We start from the raw sequence: 20514 nt of genomic DNA, 5'->3' as shown, positions 1-20514 counted from the left end.
TCTGCTCGGGCTGCTTTTGAAATGCATGATGTTTTCTCTCTCTCTCTTTCTCTCTCTTTTTCTCTTTCTTTCTTATACTCTGTGTTTTTTTGGCCGCTAACCAGAATACACTGGACTGCATGCAGGTATCAGAACCGCTCCAAAACACATTCATTAGGCCTAAAACCCTCTGTGTCTGTTTAGAGCCAAGTTAGGTTCAGTTTCTGGAGCGTGTGTGTGTGTGTGTTTGTGTGTGTGGTTGTTTAACTATACTTGTAAGGGCCAATTTTCCTCACTTACATAGTGAAATATTATGACAACTGACTAGTGAGGTTATTTTACTGTCTGCAGAATTTCATTCAACATCAAGCAAACTCTGCATAATTTGCGGCAGCTCATATTTTTGTCTTCTTTCCTCAATTTTTCTGCAAAAAAAATGTTAACCTGAGAGGGGGGAAGCAATATTAGCTTATAAAAATTCTAAATTCAGTCCAAACAAATGAATCAGGATGTGTTCAAGTGTCCTGCTGCTGCATTGCAGTGAATTCCCTTGTAAAGTTAGAGGAATATGGAGCATCCGGTTATTTGCAAGTGTTTTAAAAGGAAATATACTTTCCGACATGAGGCCCATTTGAGCGATGGACAGGGTGATATAATATAATATTTATAATATAAATAAGGCGCTGGATCACTTGCACAGCCACGTCTCTATCACGCATTTTGGAAGCGAAGAGGTTAAAAAGAAAATAGACAAGTGTAGGTCATGAATGAATTATTTTGAATATTTAATATTACCCTGTCCATCGCTCAAATGGGCCTCATGTCGGAAAGTTTGTATATATATATATATATATGTGTGTGTGTGTGTGTGTGTGTTTGATGAAATGAAAGTTTCTAGAGGTTAATGAAACAATTAAACTACTATGTAATACTGAAAATAATGTATATTGGGCTAAAATTTGCTACTCCTGTTAATTGCCTCATTTCACTAGTAGATTTGAACAATTATTTCACTGGATATGTTCTTTTTAAATGCAATCACTGACAATACTCTAATAAATTGAAGACAATAGACTGATTATAATTGTGAAATTGTAAAAACATTAAATACTAATTTATAACATTTAACATGTGTAGTATAATCAGTGTCACTGATCACAACAGAAGGTTTTGTGTCCAACACAATTGTGAATTTTCAGAAAAATGTAATTATTTCAAGTATTTCTGTGCTGGTGTCACCACTGCCTCGTGCATGTGGGACCAGAACCACAGTTTCAGTAAACATGCAAAAACAAGTATTTCCAGGTAATTGCACTCTTGCTGTCACTAACACTAATTATAAGTGCATCATGATTATTGGTGGGTTTTCACTGCAAAACAGCAAAAAATATTTCCGCAGCAAATTCAGAAAAGAAAAAAAAAATACCCGCGCAATCCTGGAGGGACTGATGAATCAGCCGAAATATGTTTTTCTAGAAATCAAGTGTTTCTGTGATGGGTGGGTTCATGGGTAGAGGTTGGGTTAGGCCATATATATCCCTAACCTGAAATAAAACCAATGCAAGTCTATGCAATTTCCTCACAAACAAACGTGTGCGTGTGTGCGTGTGTGCGTGTGTGCGTGTGTGCGTGTGTGCGTGCGTGTGTGCGTGTGTGTGTGTGTGCGTGTGTGTGTGTGTGTGTGTGTGTGTGTGTGTGTGTGTGTGTGTGTGTGCACGTGTGTGTGTGCACATGGGTGTGTGTCCGCGTGTGTGGTTTGTGAGATCTGTTTTGCAGTTTACTTAAACCACAGGGCTAAAGGTGTTCACAAGGTGTTTTTGTGAGTGTTTAGCATGACAGCAGCATCTCTATTATAGTCTTTAGCACTCCAATAAATGTTTTAAACGTGAAAGAAGGGCTAAAAACACTCCTAAAAGTTGGGTGCTATTCAGCTTTTTGGGTTTTGTTTTTCTCAGAGAGTATTTTCTGTGCAATGTGTTAAAGTTAATTGTGAGAATTCTGAAGTTTAAATTTGACACGTGGACTTTTGAGGTGAGAGTTTTACAGGAAACTCTTTATTTTTAGGGCTGAGAGCAACAAGACTCAACAAGTGACAGTCGGCCAGTTAATGTGTGTGTGAGTGTGTTTTTGAGCCTTGTGTGCTCAGTGTGCCAGGAAACTGAACCACAGAGCCGGAAGTGAAACTAGCTCGCCGTAGTCTCACGAACTCAACCTCTCGAGCTTTGAATGCTTTACTACACGCTAGTAGTTTACACTCAGCAAAACGGCTTTAACCCTTCTCCTTTGCCTCCACTTCACTCGTTGCTTTTATTCATGAAGCTTTTTTTGTGCACATATCATGTGACTCGATGCATTACAATTGTTATTGAGAAAACATACACACCAGATTTTTATGATTTTACAGGGTTTAGGTTTCAATGACACAAATATTAAGATATATGAGAACTATTAAAATGAATAGTCTGAATATTCCTAAATAAATAGAGCTTATGATTAGTGATTTGAACAAAGAAATAAACTCGAGTAACTTCAGCGAGTAATATTATATAGTTACAAATCATATTGTCTTGTTAAGGAGAGATGTGTTGGATTTTTCACATGTTGGATGAATCTATTTTTATAGTCTCAAACTCTTCTTGTATTCATTTAGTTATAGTTTTGTATTTTTTCTGAGATCAATATCCTAAAGTTAACAAAAATGTCTTGTAAAGCACAGAAAATGATAGCCTGAAAGCTCTTATAAATATATTTATAGTTTCATTAGCTGTAATTTGACTCTCGAGACTTGCCCGATTATAGACACTGAATAGATGATGTCACATATTCATTGCATCATCACATGCTCTGATTGGCTAATCCCACTTTTGCAGTGCATCATTCATTGCTTTTAGCATCTGCATTTCTTCATCAAACAAACGGTTATGTTTAACATATGTATGTACCTCGTGAATATGAGTTAATGTGTGCATGTTAATGTCGACCCTGTGTAGGCGAAGGTTCGGGAGCTGGAGGACAAGTGCCGCAGTCAGAGCGAACAGTTTGGGATGCTGTCACAGGAACTGGATAAGTTTCGGGTTCAGGCCTCAAAGATCGACCTGTCGGCCCCCGGCCTGCTGTCCAGCTCCAGTCTGACCCAGCTGACCAATGGGCTCGGCCTGCCCGGTGAGACTGGTACGCTAAATTAACCCTTGTGCTGTGCTGTGTGGAAAATCCTTCACCTACTTAAAAATGATGGGCCTTATTATGCTACATTATCACCAGATATTGGATTCAATCCTTTTGGCATCTTGTTTTCTTTCAATAACCACAGGTTTTTACAGAGCCCCTAAAGGGACCATTTCACCCCCCAAAAATACTTTTTGTGTGCTCACGAGAAAATATTGTGTGCATATGCATAAAAAATAATCTGTTTATGTATACTGTCTATAATCTATTTACTTTGTGCGTCGCTGAGAGTAGGGATGTGCATCAATAAATAAAGATGTATTTGCTCAAAATGTGGCTTTCGTTAGGGCAGTATACCTGTAATATCACGGCCTTATGTCCGTTTCAACGCATCCTCTGTGACGGGCGAGAAACCGTGCCGTAAAATGTCAATTCATTGTCCTATTGGCCAAACATTGAAAAAATCTTACCAACCCCAAACTTCTGAACGGTAGTCTGCCCGGCCAAAAATAAAGTCGCTGTTCTTTAAATAGCCAAATGCTTAAGAGTCCATTCAAGATTGGATCATTATTGCAGAGATTATTATGTTTCTAGCATGTTATATTTGGTGTTCCGGGTCAAAAATGACTGGCCTTTTAACTTGCTTATAAATCTCTCACCAAATATTGGATTCAATCCTTTTGGCAGCTTGTTTTCTTTCAATAACCACAGGTTTTTACAGAGCCCCTAAAGCAGTGGTCTCTCAAACTCAATTCCTGGAGGACCACAGCTCTATCCAGCCAACTCCAGCTCACACATGCTTGAAAGTTTCTAGTAATCCTGAAGACCTTGATTAGCTGGATCAGGTGTGTTTGATTAGGGTTGGAGCGAAACTGTGCAGAGCTGTGGTCATCCAGGAATTGAGTTTGAGACCACTGCCCTAAAGGGACCTTTGCAAAAATAAAAAAATATACAGAAATGTTTTGCTAATAGGCTACAATGCTAAATCAATACCGTGATCTATCAAATATGTGTACAATAACAATCCTCTGTGACGGGCGAGAAACCGTATATTGCAGAGATTATGATGTTTCTAGCATATTAAATGTTTGGCAACAGTTCTTCTAAACCTAACTGATGGAGTGTGTAGCTTTTCATTTCTTGAAAACAACCATGTAGGAAGAACATCATGGCATATTCCAGGATGACAATGTCAAGATTCATCAGGCTCAGATTGTGAAAGAATGGTTGGGAAGGGCATGAAAAATAATTCTCACACATGAATCCAAAGTTTAAATTCACTGAAAGTCTTTGGGGATGTGCTGGAAGAGACTTTACAGAGTGCTGGACTCTTGCATTAGCAATACAAGATCTTGAGCAAAAAATGATGCACCTCTTGATGGAAATAAATGTTGTGATATTATTTCCTTCAGTTGAGGTGCATTAAATTTTAACTCTCGCCAAAATGCAACCTAGGCTCTTTTTGTTAATCTACCCGAGGCAAACTTTCATTTAAAAGCATAATTAGAATGGAAACGCCACTTTTAAGTTTGACCGTATTTTCGTTTTAGGTTAAATTGCCTTGTGAATGGGAGTGAATGGGGCACGACTATGATAGCATCAAAATCACTATTTTTAAACACTAAGAAGGCTCGACACAACATGAAACTGTGCTGGAAGTATCACCAGGGGCTCTACACATGAACTCCAGCATTGAGAACATTGTTTGTGTTCACAGAGTTTACTAAAAAGAAAGATTTTGAACAACTCACAGTAGCTGTTGTTGTTTCCGTCCGCCGGCATTTTGACAGTCAAAAATAGTCGATCTCCGTAACAGGGAGGAGAGTAAAGATGGAAAGCTCCTAAAGTTCAATATAAATTCATGGATAATTTGTTGTTTTGTCGTTAGTGAAAATCAATATTGTCCTTGTATTTGAAAAAGGATCCTCATATAAGAAGCGATACTAAAATTTTGAGTCAGTTCATTCACATTCGGAGATCAACTATTTTTGACTGTCAAAATGGCGGCGGACACAGAGCTACAGTGAGTTGTTCAAAATCTTTCTTTTTAGTAAACTCTGTGTACACAAACAATGTTCATGTGTAGAGCCCCTGGTGACACTTCAAGCAAAGTTTCATGTTGTGTCGAGCCTTCTTAGTGTTTAAAAATAGTGATTTTGATGCTATCATAGTCGTGCCCCATTCACTCCCATTCACAAGGCTTTTAACCTAAAACGAAAATACGGTCAAACTTAAAAGTGGCGTTTCCATTCTAATTATGCTTTTAAATGAAAGTTTGCCTCGGGGAGATTAACAAAAAGAGCCTAGGTTGCATTTTGGCAAGAGTTACCCTTTAAATTTTCTATCATAATGCATGCTGGGTTTGCCTACACACTACAGTATGTTGCCATAGAATTAGGCCAAAACAAGGTATCTTACGAGGTATCGTTGTATTGCTGCTGCCTACCTTTTAGTCAAGTCAGCTTTATTTATATAGCGCTTTTTACAATACAGATTGTTTCAAAGCAGCTTTTGTGTCACGATCACACCTTATGATGCTGTATAATGCTGTCTAGGTTGGCAGCTCACTAGGTTTTGGAACGCAGCCCGATTACTGTATGTGTTAGAGATCCATAAGTGGATTCCGTCTGCATTATCCCTTCTTTTTCCAGGCACAAATTCTTCATGGGAAGACATCGCCTTCTGGAGTTTGGAGGGCAATGAAGCCCTCTGTGATGCCTGTGAGCCTGGTACTATTGAACTTGGTCTTCTTCTAGGCTGTGTTTGTCTTGAATGGAAGACGTCACGTGTCTGCCTGCATGAATAACACATGGAGTGTGACCGTGGGCAGAAGTGGTCACATCCATGATGAATGTGTAACATGATCTGTCCTGAGCTAGAGCTGGGCGATATGAAAATATATAACCTGAGAAACAAGTCGATCATACCGCCCTGCCCTATCCTGAACCATAAAATAATCCTCTATGTGATGTTGTAGACGTTCTGTGTATTGACGATGGTACTGTTTGCAGCTCTCACCTTGTTAATGTGAGGTTTGTATTGGTATTTGTCATATGAAATGATCACTTACATATTTGGTAGGACGTTGCATGTCTCTTAGCTTTGTGAGGATTTCATTGGCTGCTTTATTCTGATGGACCAATCAGAATTCACCATGGTGATCTGCTCTCCCTGACAGCTGCTTCTTGACTATGTTCAGAATGGTTTACTACCATAGTACTTGTACTATGTTGATGATAATTGGACACTTACTAAATTAAGTGTGCAATCTAGTGAGGTCATGTGCCAAAAGTGTAGCATACTATTGCATGAAATGGCATACTGTTTCATGTACTAGTTTTAAAGTCCCCCTGCAGTCAATAATTGTATCTCTTAAAACTCATCTTTGTCAAAATTACATATTTAATTTTTTTCATGCCTTAAAATAGCTAGATTGTAACTCTACACCCTTGCTAAATTTTGTATACGCGGATCCATGAATATGCAAATGATCCCCGCCTCCACTCACTCACTCCTGATCCACTCAGTCAACTTTACTGTAGTAAACGCTACAGAATGGCAAGTGGAAATATCGTTTTAATTCAGCCATATATGTTTGAAGCAGAAACTGATTCAGAGGAAGAGTTGAATTATACAGTCCATGTATCAGAATGGTTATGCGTTTTATGTATCGCTTTCTACAACGTCGGACTCATAACGGTTACTGATATGATCAGCCTTTTGCTTGACTATGTTATCAAACAGCTAATAATGTGCTGCTAATGTTACACAAACCATGTTCCCGTTCGTCATCTCAGTCTGCCCTCTAAAAACCTTCTTTGCTTTGAACATCATAGGAAGTCAGTGGAGAAAGGCATATAGTTTATCATAACATCGTAATATATATCATATAGCCTACATAATTCACCCGCTATATGTACCCAATTTATCCTGTCCACTCTTAAAAAAAATTGATTGAGAAAATCTAGTTTTAATGTTGTTTATGTGTCTGTGGTGTTTTTAATCTGCTTTAAGACAAACCATGTGTAAATTCATAAGTCGACACCATTGCTGAGTATTTCCTCCTTAAAACTGCAGTGAACCAAAGACGCTCCTGTTTCCTTCATTCACAAACATGTGACCAATCCTGTCACGAGTGTGTTCCTGTTCCTATCATATGTTTGTGAATGAAGGAAACAGGAGCGTCTTTGGTTCACTGCAGTTTTAAGGAGGAAATACTCAGCAATGGTGTCGACTTATGAATTTACACACGGTTTGTCTTAAAGCAGATTAAAAACACCACATAGACACATAAACAACATTAAAAGCTGGATTTTCTCCACTGGGGGTCTTTAACAACAGTACTGTATGCAGTATGTACTACACAGTCTGCTGCGAGTACTCCATTCTGAATCCCAGCATTGTCCTAATCTTCTACTGTATATGTGGATGCATTATTACATGTTTATCATGCAAATCTAACAGCATGTTTAGATGTTAACACGCATAGAAAGCACTTTTGTGTTTTTATTTGCCTCATTCTGATTAATCCACTGCAATACGAGGAAGTCTTTTTAAAGTTGCTGATGGAAATGCTCAGTGAAATGTCTGAAAAGTCATTTTAAAGCAGGCGAGCGATGAATAAATGTAAGCAGAGGTGAAGGATGTGCACTATGTCGATCACAGGGTGACTAGAGTCACTAATAAACACAGATAAATCAGACAGACACATAAACACATGCTTGTAAACTCTCAAAGCATTATGTGCACACATACATATACATGTTGAACTGTATTTTGAGAACATACCTTGTATGCAGGGCCTAAAATGAACACTCGCCAAGTGCCAAATGCGGGAAAAAATTGGTGTTGGCAAGTATATGAAATATTTGTTAGAGTTTCTAGCAATGCAATATTATAAAAACATGAATGTGAACAATGCTTTGGGACGGTTAACAGGCCAGCGCTGCATCGTCACGAAAGTTGAAGCCAATTGAAATATTCAAGCGCAAGAAGACGTGAAAGGGAACTCAATTCTTTATTCGCTGTGTGTACGTTTTCTTTGCACAAACATCCTCCCAAAAAAGAAAGAAAACACACGTGTATCATTATATTGGATCCGTGCAGCTCTTAATATTCCTGCTGCCGTCTCTATAATAACGTTAATCAAACAACAAAAGACAAAGAGAAAATTCACTCGCTGTTCTTATAACTTTTGTAACTTTAATAAGGATTAATCTACGTTTAGTTTATACTGTATTTTACGTTTGATTACTTTATTACATTTCTGTACCTGAAAAGTTTTAATTTCGTCATAACTGTCTGTTTATGCAAAAACAGCTTCATGGCTAGTAAGAAATATTTACTTTTTTTAAATTATTTTCTTAAGTCACTGACCATTGGCAGGTGTGCCAAGAAGTTAGTTTGAGGCCCTGCTCATATGTTTCCATTGAAGAAAGTCAGTCATACTGGGTACCTTTCCCTACACTCATGCATGCTCTCCTCTGTCTCTGTTAGATGTGGCTGCGGTCTTGCGGACGGGCTCCACTCCACATGCGGCCGAACTGTCTCGTCCCGAGCGCTCACCGACCACCAAACATCGAGAGCTGCCTGCCATCAGCGTGAAGTCCGGCTCCACGTCCAGTCCCAGATCTGAGACCACGCACCTCTCGCCCAAATCCGCTGGCTCTCGCCCGGCCAGTCCCCGAAAGGCCAGTCCTACACATGAGGTGAGAGAAACTACACCACTACACACACAACTAAAATTAGCACAAAGAATTTATAGAAATTGAAATAAATAAATGTTAAATAAATTGTTAACTTAAGTTAAACTTATTTTATTTCATTTAGTTGCCCATGTTATTTAAATAAAATTAATAAAAACTAAATAGACCTATAAAAAAAAAACGAAAAAGAACAACATTGTTAAAATCTTAAATTAAAAATATAATTCAATCAGAATAAATTTAAAATATTTGAAAGTTTAAAAAAAATCTAAATATTAATAAATGCTATAATAGTATATTGATGATACTAAAATAACACTGCTAACAAGTTCATATCTTTACAGGGGTCGGAATAAACTGGGACTTTTTATGTCTTAAATGGCTAAATAAAAAAACGTACAAACTTAGACACAGAGTTATTTCTTTCACTCCACTGTTTTGTGCAGGATTATCTAGAATGCAGATCATTTGTTGGGTTCTTTCTGGGTTGAATTTCATGAATGACCGGGTTGAGTGTTCCTTCAAGCTGTGAAGTTAAAAACTGGTCCCGGGTCAGAGTTCAGACGCTCTCCGGCGCGCCTGCAGCTGTCTAAAGCTGATATTCAGTGAGATAATCCTGTGCAGTGCTGGATTATGAAGGTCGTAGTAGTTGTAAGTGATTATCCATAAAAGGTTTTACCCTTTAGCTATAAATACTGCTTCAATTTACATGGGTCAGTTTACTTCTTACTCACAGCATCACTATATTTAGATGATTTCAGATGCTGACACTGCAAGTTTACTAAGGGACAGACCTGTTGTTATCATTATTATTTACTAATAAACGTTCTACATGTGGTGCATAATGTGAGATGCTGGTATTTGCCAGTGGTGACATGCATAAGTAAATAAGTGCAATGTATGCCTAGTTTTTAGATTAGTTGAATTGTCTTTTTGAGTTTTGCTCATGGTTTTTGAGGATGAGGGTGTTATGCAATCTGTCCATCCTGACATCTTTGTAATTTTTAACCTTTTAATTCTTGAATTCAGGTGTTTCATTCAGGCCCTGTTTACACCTGGTATTAAGATGCGTTTCGGTCGATCGGATCACAAGTAGACGAGGGAAACACATTCCCGTTTACTCCTGGTGTTTTAATCCGTCTTCTGTCCCAAAACTTCTGTCCTGATTTCTTTGAGGGGAGGGTCTATGGATGGGTAAATGCTGGGCTTTTTCAGATCTTTCAATCTAATGGACGAAATAAGTTAGTGTAATTTACACATGAACGCGTCCGGAGATGACGGAAAAACATACGGAGAGCATCAGCTTTCGTTTCTGCTCTGACAGCCACAAGACCAGTCGAACGCTGTGAGTGTGTGTTAGAAATCAGGAATGTTGAGAGAACATTGGGATTAGGACATTTTTCCTCTTCAAACCAAACTTGGGTCTCCAGCCGACAAAGTTAAAATCGTGTCTGGCTAACATGCTTCCCATGGTGTTTACATTAGGTCAGTAGGCGGAGAGAAGACAGTCTTTTGTGGCTGATCGAACACATTCGACCACATGAGGGTCTATACCACCAAAACAATCCGGTTGAATGTGTTTTAAACTACATCTGGAGTAGCTCAAAACGTTTTAGACCCTGTTTACACCTGTAGTTAGCGTGGTCCACTTGTGATCCAATTGACAAAAATGCTTCTTAATAGCAGGTGTAAACAGGGCCTCAGATTCATTGCCACAGGTTTATAAAATCACCTTTAAAATGACCTGCATGACTGCATTGTTCCAGCTGTAAGTTTGGTGGAGGGGGGATGATGGTGTGGGGTTGTTTTTCAGGGGTTAGGCTCCTTTACTTCCAGCGAAGGGAAACCTTAATGCATCAGCATACCAAGACATTTTGGACAATGCTATGCTTCTATCTTTGTGGGAACTGTTTGGGAAAGGCCCTTTTCTATTCTAGCATGACTGAAACCCAGTGCACAAAGTAAGGTCCATTAAAGGGGTGTTATAATGCCCTTTTCACAAGATGTAAAATAAGTCTCTGATGTCCCCAGAGTGTGTGTGTGAAGTTTTAGCTCAAAATACCCCACAGATATTTTTATATAGCATGCTAAAATTTCACATTTTTGAGGGTGAGCAAAAACACACCGTTTTGTGTCTGTTCCTTTAAATGCAAATGAGCTGCTACTCCCAGCACAGGGGGCGGAGCTTCAACAGCTTGCACTCACACAGACATGCACTGAAAATTGCAAAAACTTTTAGCTTTTTATGTTCAAACCCGGAGTCAGACAATGATGAAGAGACTCAAGAAGAAGTGACAACATGTAGAAGCAACAGGACATTTCTGAATGGTTAGTTGATGAATTTATGAAGCTGATGTGTAGTTATCTTCTAGTCATTGATTAGCATATTCTGTCTTCATAATCTATAAATCGTGTTCAGGGGGCGGGGTTTATGTAAATTCTAGGGTTGGTGATGTCACTAACCCGGGAGGAATGTGGTGTAGTCTTTACCAGCCGTTTGTTGTAGTCCTTAAAAAGCGATTTCTTTAAAAGCAAATATCTCCCTTTGCTTTGAACTTTGAGTGTTGTAACTTTGCAGATGTTGTTTATGCTCAAACAGCAACATTACACACTAACTAAAGTTAGACAAGTCAAATCATAATCAACCACCCCTTTAAATCATGGCTGGATGAGTTTGGTGTGGAAGAACTTGACCTGACCTCAACCCGATCAAACATGTTTGGGATGAACTGGAACGGAGATTGCGAGCAAGGCCATCTTGTCCAAAATCAGTGCCTGACCTCACAAATGCTCTATTGGATGAATGGGCTAAAATTCCCACAGAAACATTTGTGGAAAGCTTTCCCAGAAGAGTGCAGCTGATATGGCTGAAGAGAATGAAAGCCAACTCAATATTAATGTCTATGTATGAAGACTGTTAGTATGCAATGTCATTACAGTCCCTGTTGGTGCGTAGGTCAGGTGTCCCATTCCTTTTGTCCATATAGTTGTAGATTCCATAGTGTTTAATTGGAAACACAACCTTTTACATCAACAACAAAACATCTGGGAATTAAAAGTATATCCGTTTTGGGTTTTTTTGTTTTGGTTTTATAATCCTACCTATGCACAATTATATGGTTAGTTGCATTATATTATTTGCATATAGCAGTGTTTTTCCCTTCTGTAACTCATTTGTGACATTTCAAGACCCACAAGTTGAGAATTACTGGTTTAGATTAAAACGGGTTTAACCTGCCAAAGAAGAGGTCAACTTTGTTTTAGATCCAAATCACATTACCAAATTCATTCATTTTTCATATTTCAATCATCCATTTAATATTTAATTAATCTCATATTGAGTATTTGTGTGTGTGTGTGTGTGTTTCAGGTGGACACTGCTAGTGAAGTTGAGGAGCTGGATATTGACGTTTCTCCAGCGCCGTATTCGGTCAGTAAAGGAGCAGCTAAACTCCAGGTCTTCATTGCACGTTACAGGTAAACACCATTAGACTTATTTAATGATTTCTGCTTTCAGCATTTACTAAACTGCCACAAGCATCAAACAAATTACACACTTTAAATGTTGGCCTGTTTTTATTTCTAAATGCAGCTACAATCCCTATGATGGTCCTAATGATAACCCGGAGGTTGAGTTGCCCCTCACAGCGGGAGAGTACATTTACGTCTATGGAGACATGGATGATGACGGCTTCTATGAGGGTGAGTTTATGATTTTTTTAAAAGATAAATGAGACCAAATTAAATGTTCAAAATTCCCAGTAGATGCTGTAAATGCACTGATTAAAAAACAGACCTCAGATTTTTTCAATTTTTTTTTATTTTGAACTAGCATTAGCTGTTGAAATAATTTTTAACTAGACTAGTGAAAAATAGATGTGAGCAGACTTTTTTTTATAAATTATTATTATTTTTTATTTTATAGATAATAAAAGGTTTTCATAAATATGTGTGTATATATATATTATTATATATATGTGCGTGTATGTGTGTGTTCGTGTGTGTATGTGTTCGTGTAAGTATGTGTGGGTGAATGTATGTGTGCATGTATGTATGTTTGCATGTATGTATGAGTGTATGTATGTGTGCGTGCATGTATGTGTGCATATGTGTATGCATGTGTGTATATAAGTATGTGTGCGTGTATGTATGTGTGCACGTGTATGTCTGTGTGCGTGTATGTGTGTGTAAGTATGTGTGCATTTATGTATGTGTAAGGATGTGTGCATATATGTTTGTGTGGGTGCATGTGTGTGTGTGTGCATATATGTATGTGTGGGTGCATGTGTGTGTGTGTGTGTGTGTGTGTGTGTGCGTGTAACTGTGTGCATGTATGTATGTGTGCTTGCATGCATGTATGTACATGTATGTATGTATGTATGTATGTGAGTATGTATGTGTGTGTGTATGTATGTATGTATGTATGTATGTGAGTATGTGTGTGTGTATGTATGTATGTATGTACACTATGTGTACTAAAAGGTCATAACCAACTACTCAACACACTCTAGCATGGTAGTAGTGAGTTTACCTCTGAAAATGTAAAAATCATTTACTATTCAAATTTCTAAAAATCTACTTTAAATTTCCTTCAACAACACTATCATACCTATAACTAACACTATTGTGTTAAACCATTTAGGCGAGCTGATGGACGGTAGAAGAGGCCTCGTTCCCTCCAACTTTGTGGAGCGTGTGTCGGACGACGACTTCATGAGCTCACACCCTCACCAGGGTGGCGATGTGTCCCATAATTCCTTCCAGGAGAGCAGCTTTCACAGCGGCAGTGAGCGGCTGCATCAACATCACTTACGTTTCGCCCACAGCACCTCCGAAAGGACGGAGACCTCCACGACAGCCTCAGCTCCCGGTGACAATGCCAAAGCCAACCCCACTAACCCTGCCCTGGCCGTCCCGCTCACCAACGGCTTAGACTTGGATCTAGAGGAGGTGGGGGTGGACACTGTGCCTTACCCCCGCAAGCTAACACTAATCAAGCAGCTAGCCAAGAGTATCATCATTGGCTGGGAGTCTCCGCTAGTCCCGACCGGCTGGGGATCAGTGTTTAGCTATAATGTCTACGTGGACCACGAGTTGCGGATCAACGTGCCATTTGGTACCCAAACGAAGGCCGTTCTGGAGAGGCTGGATTTAGCGCAGAAAGCATATCGGATTGCAGTGCAGAGTCTGACGGAGCGCGGGAACTCGGACCAGCTGCGTTGCAGTATCCTCGTTGGGCGGGACGTGTGCGTGGCGCCGACTCAACTGCGCGTCGAACGTGTAACGGCTACCTCGGCCAGCCTGACCTGGCTACCTAGCAACAGTAACTACGTGCACATTGTGTCTTTGAATGACGAAGAGTGTGAGCTGGTAAAGGCGGGATGCTATTCACTGTGCCTCAGTAACCTCACACCCAACCTGAATTACAGCGTTAAAGTGGAGGCCAGGCCGCACCGCACAGCCTGGGAACTACCGCCGGAGTGCCGAGAACGCAAAACCGCAGTGACCTCTTTCACAACCCTGACTGCAGGTGAGAAGCAAAGATGAGACCGGAAACTAATGTATAGGGGCTTTCGCACCGGGTAGTTCTAGGAACTTAGTTATAAGAACTAGCCACCAGGGTGGTTACCCGAGAACTAATGGTTCCCTTAGGAATGTTTTCGTGGTTGCATTCGCACCTCCAGTAGGCGGTAGGCACCGCGCTTGTTGTTGGGACTTTTATTTTGACGGTGCTCCGGACTTTTATTTTGAACGTCAGCCAGAGCCTGAGGCAGGGCCGGAGTGGGGCCACTTTTCAGCCCGGGAGTTTCAGGCCCAAGACCGGCCCACTTTTTCCATGGTGGAATTCCAAATTAGCACTTTTTCCAAATTGGATAAATGAAGCAACAGTTCAGCTCTTATTATTGTGTAGTTTACTAATACCATGGTTCAACAAATAATGTAAAAGTTAAATAATAATTCACTTAGACTTTATAAGAAGCAATTGCGACTTTATTTCTCGCAGTTCTGACTTTATATCTTGCAATTCTGACTTTATAAGAAGCAATTGTGACTTTATTTCACACAATTCTGACTTTATATCTCGCAATTCTGACTTTATAACACGCAATTGCGACTTTATATCACGCAATTCTGACTCTATATCTCGCAATTCTGACTTTATAACACGCAATTGCGACTTTATTTCAGGCAATTCTGACTTTATATCTCGCAATTCTGACTTTATATCACGCAATTGCGACTTTATTTCACACAGTTCTGACTTTATATCTCGCAATTCTGACTTTATAACACGCAATTGCGACTTTATTTCAGGCAATTCTGACTTTATATCTCGCAATTCTGACTTTATAACACGCAATTGCGACTTTATTTCACGGAATTCGGACTTTATATCTCACAATTCTGACTTTATAACACGCAATTCTGACTTTATATCACGCAATTGCGACTTTATTTCACGCAATTCTGACTTTATATCTCGCAATTCTGACTTTATTTCTCAGAATGTAAACTCGCAATTGTGAGATAAAAAGTCGCAATTATCTTTTAAAATGTTTTATTCTGTGGCGGAAACAAGCTTCCATACCTCCTGGCCTCTTCCTCCCATCCTCCCTGACGCGTACCGTTACGGTAGGGCCGGTCCAGCTATCGGTAGGCGCCGGCGGTGCCGCGGTAGTCTACCTGAGAAAACGTTTTGGAAAAGACGGGATATGGACCCAACCAACTTTATAGGAGGGGAGGGGAGAACTCCCTCACATGGTACAACCCATGCAGAGGCTGCGCGCTGTGGTGTCAGAATGCGGAACGTGTAATGTAACTACCGTGACAAATGTGAAAAAAATAAAATAAATCCTCGACCGGCCCAAAAGTGAAGCGGCCCACCGGGAATTCTCCCGATTCTCCCGATTACCCACCCCGAGCCTGGCCTGAGGACACAGTGCTCGCATTATCCATGTTCATTAGTTTACGATCTGTCTAACAGTCCTGTCTAATACGTTATACATTCACATGCATTTGGCCAATCAGCGTACACTAACGTCCCTAATAGTTCCTATAGTGCTGGTTTAGACCCTACTCTGAAGTCGGAGCTAAATTGGTTCCTCCAAGTGGAGTTCTTAGAACTAAAATCATTCCTAATTCCTGCGGTGCGAACACGCCAAAATCCGGGTACTTCCACCAATAGTTCTAGGAACTATGAAAGGGTTCCTCCTGTGTGAAAGCCCCTTATGTATATGGTACTCAACCAGAATACGTATTTTGCTACCGTGGGACCGACAAATGCATTTTCAGCTTTTGACTGCTAAATTGCGCTTTAACCATAGACTTCTACACGTTAACAGGCAAACGTATCAAAGCGCATTTTCACGAGTAGCAGTCAACTTTACATTGCCATTGGGCTAGAATTGACATTTGCAGTCAGAGGAGAATCTATAAGATAAACTGTAGTTAAATTCTGCATGAAACAGAAGTTATGGTTGAAAGTTGATATTATAATAAAAAATAAATACTTCCCTATTGTGACACATATCCAAGTGAAACAGCTATTCAAACAAGAAAAAATGTGGGGTGTGGCTTGATTTTGTCAATTGGGAATTGATTGGATGGTTGTGGTTTGCTATTGGTGGATCTCATGTGAGTGACAGGTTGTCCCGCCCTCGCCATCAGAGAAGAGAAGTTAGTTTGCAATGCATAATTTAAAATGATGTGCACCAATAAATCATTTATAATAATAAACACTGCAGTATTCCATTAAAAAACAAGAATTTCATGGTGACTTCATATTCACAAATAATTCTTATTCACAGGAGCAAATTTGGTAGTACTTTATTTTACAGTCCAGTTCCCCATGTACATACTATGTAGTATGTATTTGACCCTGAACCTAACCCTAACCAATGTAGTTACCTTATATTAAGCAGTGCTTTTTTAGATAAGTGCCCGTAATTGAGCTTATGTGTATGCGATTGTTAGAATTCAAGCAGTATAGTAAACGTCAAGACTTATATGCTATATGTTAATATTATCACCACATTATTTAACAAGCGGTGGTTATTGGCATTTTGGTTGACTGCCTACTTTATTAGTATATGAAGTATATGGAATGCTTCTAGCTATTTTGTTGCATTTCAGAATATATCAGGATGTAATTCATAATATAAACGGTATAATGGATTGGCATAAACTAAAGAGTTTAAAAAATAAGAGTGGTTGGAGACATTAGCTAAAAGAAAAAAAAAAAATTTTCATTGGAATAGCATTCACTGATGAAATGCTCACATTAAGACTGGGAACAACATTATGAGCATTGAGAATAGCTGGATGGCTGAAACGTCTGCTCTTGCTCTATTAAAATAATTGATTCTTTTTGTTAAAGACTTTGTCTAGTTTTTCAGAGTGCGAACCATCTACAGTCTCAACAACATTTAATAAGAAAGAGTCCATTTTTATTTTATGTTATCTTCAACATTTCTAGGTTTGACCTTTGACCCTTTGCTTTGTCCCCTAGGTCCTCCTGATGCTCCTCTGGATGTGCAGTTGGAGCAGGGCCCGTCTCCGGGAATAGCTCAGATCAGCTGGCTGCCTGTTACTATAGATGCTGCCGGGACGTCCAATGGTGTCCGAGTCACTGGCTACACCATCTATGCTGACAAGAAGAAGGTGAATGACTGTGACCAATTTGCATAATCTTAACAAAATAACAAAGAGAATCTTTAAGTGCTCATCATATATGTTCCTTCTTCAATAGTTTAAAGTCCTCCTTAAAATGGCAAAATGGCAGTGAATAGTCTCAAAAATGAGGTTTGAAATCGCTGTTGTTTCTGACGTCACAAACTACCTTGTAACCAATCAGGTCAATGAGTGATCATCAACGATCGATCTCTGAGTTGCTGTGAGTAAGTGGAGGCAGAGCTAATTTGCATATTCATAGAACTGTGTATACTAAATGAGGCAGGGCTGTAGAGTTATATTCAAGCTATTTGAAGGCATGAAAAAAAATTAAATTATTGACTACAGGGGGACTTTAATAGTGTGCACTTCATGAATGTCCGGAGTAAGCAGAGCTTAAATCTTGATGTTACTCAAATTTAAATTCACAAATTAATTTCCATTATTTCAGAGTGTTCATCGTGACTGAACTATTGCTTCTGTCTTCAGGTATTAGAGGTGTCGTCGCCCACAGCAGGCAGCGTTCTGATTGGTCCATCTCAGATCCAGACGTTACAGGCGGCCCATGAGCTCACCGTCCGAACCATGTCAGCTTTTGGCGAGTCGGTGGACTCATTGTCGGTGAATGTGCCCGCCAAATTGCCTGCCATCATGTCCGGTGCCTCATTGCCTCAATGCCAGTCTTTGCCAGCTACCGCCAGTGTCCTCATGGCCAGTGCCAATCCAGACCCTGCTGTTTGTGCCACATCTCTCTCTGCTGCCAAAATGCCCATTCTGCCACACGCTGCTACACTAGATGAGCACACCATTGGTCCTGTTCGGGGAGTCTATGTCAACACGCCCAAAGCAGTCACTTGTGAGGTGCCTCCTTCTCCTGCGTCCTATGTAGAAGCCTGGGCAAACCCAACATCAACTGCAGCGTTGACGACTACAATGGCAGAACAAGAAGCACCGTCACTATGTGCCTCGCGTACTAACTCAACGGTGGGTCTCAACTAAATTTCTGCTTGTCTACAGTTTTAGTCACTGCTCTGTGCAAGTAGTCATTTAGCAAACACTTTAAGAGCCAAAAAAAAAAATTGTACATGTATGCGTTTATTCTGTGAAACACAAAAAAAGAATGTGTATGTATGCTGTCGAGATCTAAAAATGACAAAAAAAGCAACACCAAATTTATCATAAAAGTAAATAGTAGTGTTGCATAATGAACAGACCATTTTTCACTGTAACTCTGGGGCGTCTCCTCTTGCCCTATTTATAAATAGTCTAACTCGAAAGAGGTTTGAGAACTACAGAGGAAGTAAGACTTAAGTTTTATAAACCATGTAATATAATGCCCTCAGTTAATTTTGTTGTTTGGAAAATAGCCAGGACATTCCACTTTTTTCAGATCTGATTTTTGGTTAAGACCAGTAACCTTTTGAAGCCCTGCTCTAAGTTTTAGCCACTGCATTTGGTCCTACTCGACCCACTTGGGAGTCAGGCACGCTAACAAGTACGCTAAAGACCACAGCCTCTAGTGCCAGTCGCAAGCACGCCGCTAGAGGCCTTTTTAGTTTTACACTCACAGCTCTTACTAGCTTGCCTCCATTACACTAACCCTTCTAAACCTTACTCCCACCCGGGTCACGGCACCAAATCTAATCGGTTCCACTCGACCCGCTCCGATCGGGATTTGAACTGGGGTCTTCGGCATAGGAGGCAGGCTTGCAAACAAAGACGCTAAAGACCGCAGCCTCTAGAGTCAATCGCTAGCATGCCTTTTGAGGCCAGGGCTCACACCGCTCTTACTAGCTTGCCTCTGTTGCACTCACTCTCATACGGGTCATGGCACCAAATGTAACTGGTCCTACTCAATGCACTCCGTGCTTGCCTCCATTACACATTAACCCAATTTCATGTTGAGTATAATGCAGAACTGTTTTAGTCTATATATAATGTCTGTGTGCAGAGATATTGGATGTAAAGTTTCTCTTTAGGGTTGGGAATGAGTATTTTATCTGTTTGAGTAGTAAAAGTGTTATCCATCAACAGGTGAGTGTATCTGCACCCATGGTCACACCTGCACCTGTGGTCATGCCTGTGCCTGTTGCCACACCAACGTCCATGGCTGTACCTGCTCCCTTGAACACACCAGTACACATGCCAGTGTCCATGACAGTGCCAGGTCCTGTGGTTGTGCCAGCACCTGCCACCATGCCTGTGCCCATTAATGTACCTGTTGGTGTACCTGCATCAGTGCAAGTGCAGTCCAGTGTGGCCCCTGTAGCGCTTAACCCCAGCAGAGAGACAGACAGCCCAGGAGTCCAACGTCCTGTTGCGTCCCTCTCTGAATTCCTGGAGGACCCCCGTGCCAAACTTCATACACCGCCACCAATTTACACATCCCCCAAAGTTAACATCCCAGGAAAGGACCCTCTTAATATCCCGGATACGCACCCACTGAGGCCTCCCAATCCATCGCCTTTTGAGTCAGAGCCTGAGGAGGACAGGGAAAACACCAGGCTTGTGTCCATGGAGGAGTTCTTGCGGCCTGTACCTCAACCTCGTATGAAGGTCTGTTTCCAAACTAAATCAGGAGACCATATGTGTACCTGTGCAAATAATTTCATTTTATACTGCACTCTTTTTGAATATCTTTCTTTCTGAGCTAATCTTGATATACAAATTTATTCCATCAGAGAAACACCTTTTGATGCATGAACTTCGCTTGTTACTCTGATGTGAACTTTTGAGTAATTCATTCATTCATTTAAACATTATGTGTTGTGCTAGTGTACTGGTCTCCAGTTCTGCTCCTGGAGGGCCACTACCCTGCAAAGTTTAACTCCAACCTCAATTAAACACACCTGAAATGGCTTATCAAGGTCTTTGGAATTACTTGAAACGTCTGGACAGGTGTGTTGGAGCAAGTTGGAATTAAACTCTGCATGAAGGTGGCCCTCCTGGAATTGACAACCCTGACCTAGAGTCTCAGAAACCTGTTGAAATTGTT

The 20514-nt window shown here is 40.2% G+C and overlaps 1 protein-coding gene across 1 annotated transcript in view; it reads left to right on the top strand.

Moving 5' to 3' along the window:
* tspoap1 (TSPO associated protein 1) overlaps window positions 1-20514 on the top strand; it is a 149642-nt gene that overhangs the window by 100845 nt on the left and 28283 nt on the right. The window contains exons 16-24 of the mRNA XM_079871835.1: window positions 2970-3141; window positions 5796-5873; window positions 8641-8852; window positions 12220-12326; window positions 12442-12551; window positions 13492-14379; window positions 17359-17510; window positions 18009-18503; window positions 19554-20075. Coding sequence (XP_079727961.1) covers window positions 2970-3141; window positions 5796-5873; window positions 8641-8852; window positions 12220-12326; window positions 12442-12551; window positions 13492-14379; window positions 17359-17510; window positions 18009-18503; window positions 19554-20075 — 2736 coding nt within the window. The remainder of the gene's footprint in view (window positions 1-2969; window positions 3142-5795; window positions 5874-8640; window positions 8853-12219; window positions 12327-12441; window positions 12552-13491; window positions 14380-17358; window positions 17511-18008; window positions 18504-19553; window positions 20076-20514) is intronic.

Source organism: Squalius cephalus, assembly GCF_949319135.1.
Source record: "Squalius cephalus genome assembly, chromosome: 5".
In the NCBI taxonomy this organism is placed as follows: domain Eukaryota; kingdom Metazoa; phylum Chordata; class Actinopteri; order Cypriniformes; family Leuciscidae; genus Squalius; species Squalius cephalus.
The sequence above is the reverse complement of the archived record's forward strand: the minus strand, read 5'-3'. Positions and strand labels throughout refer to the sequence as shown.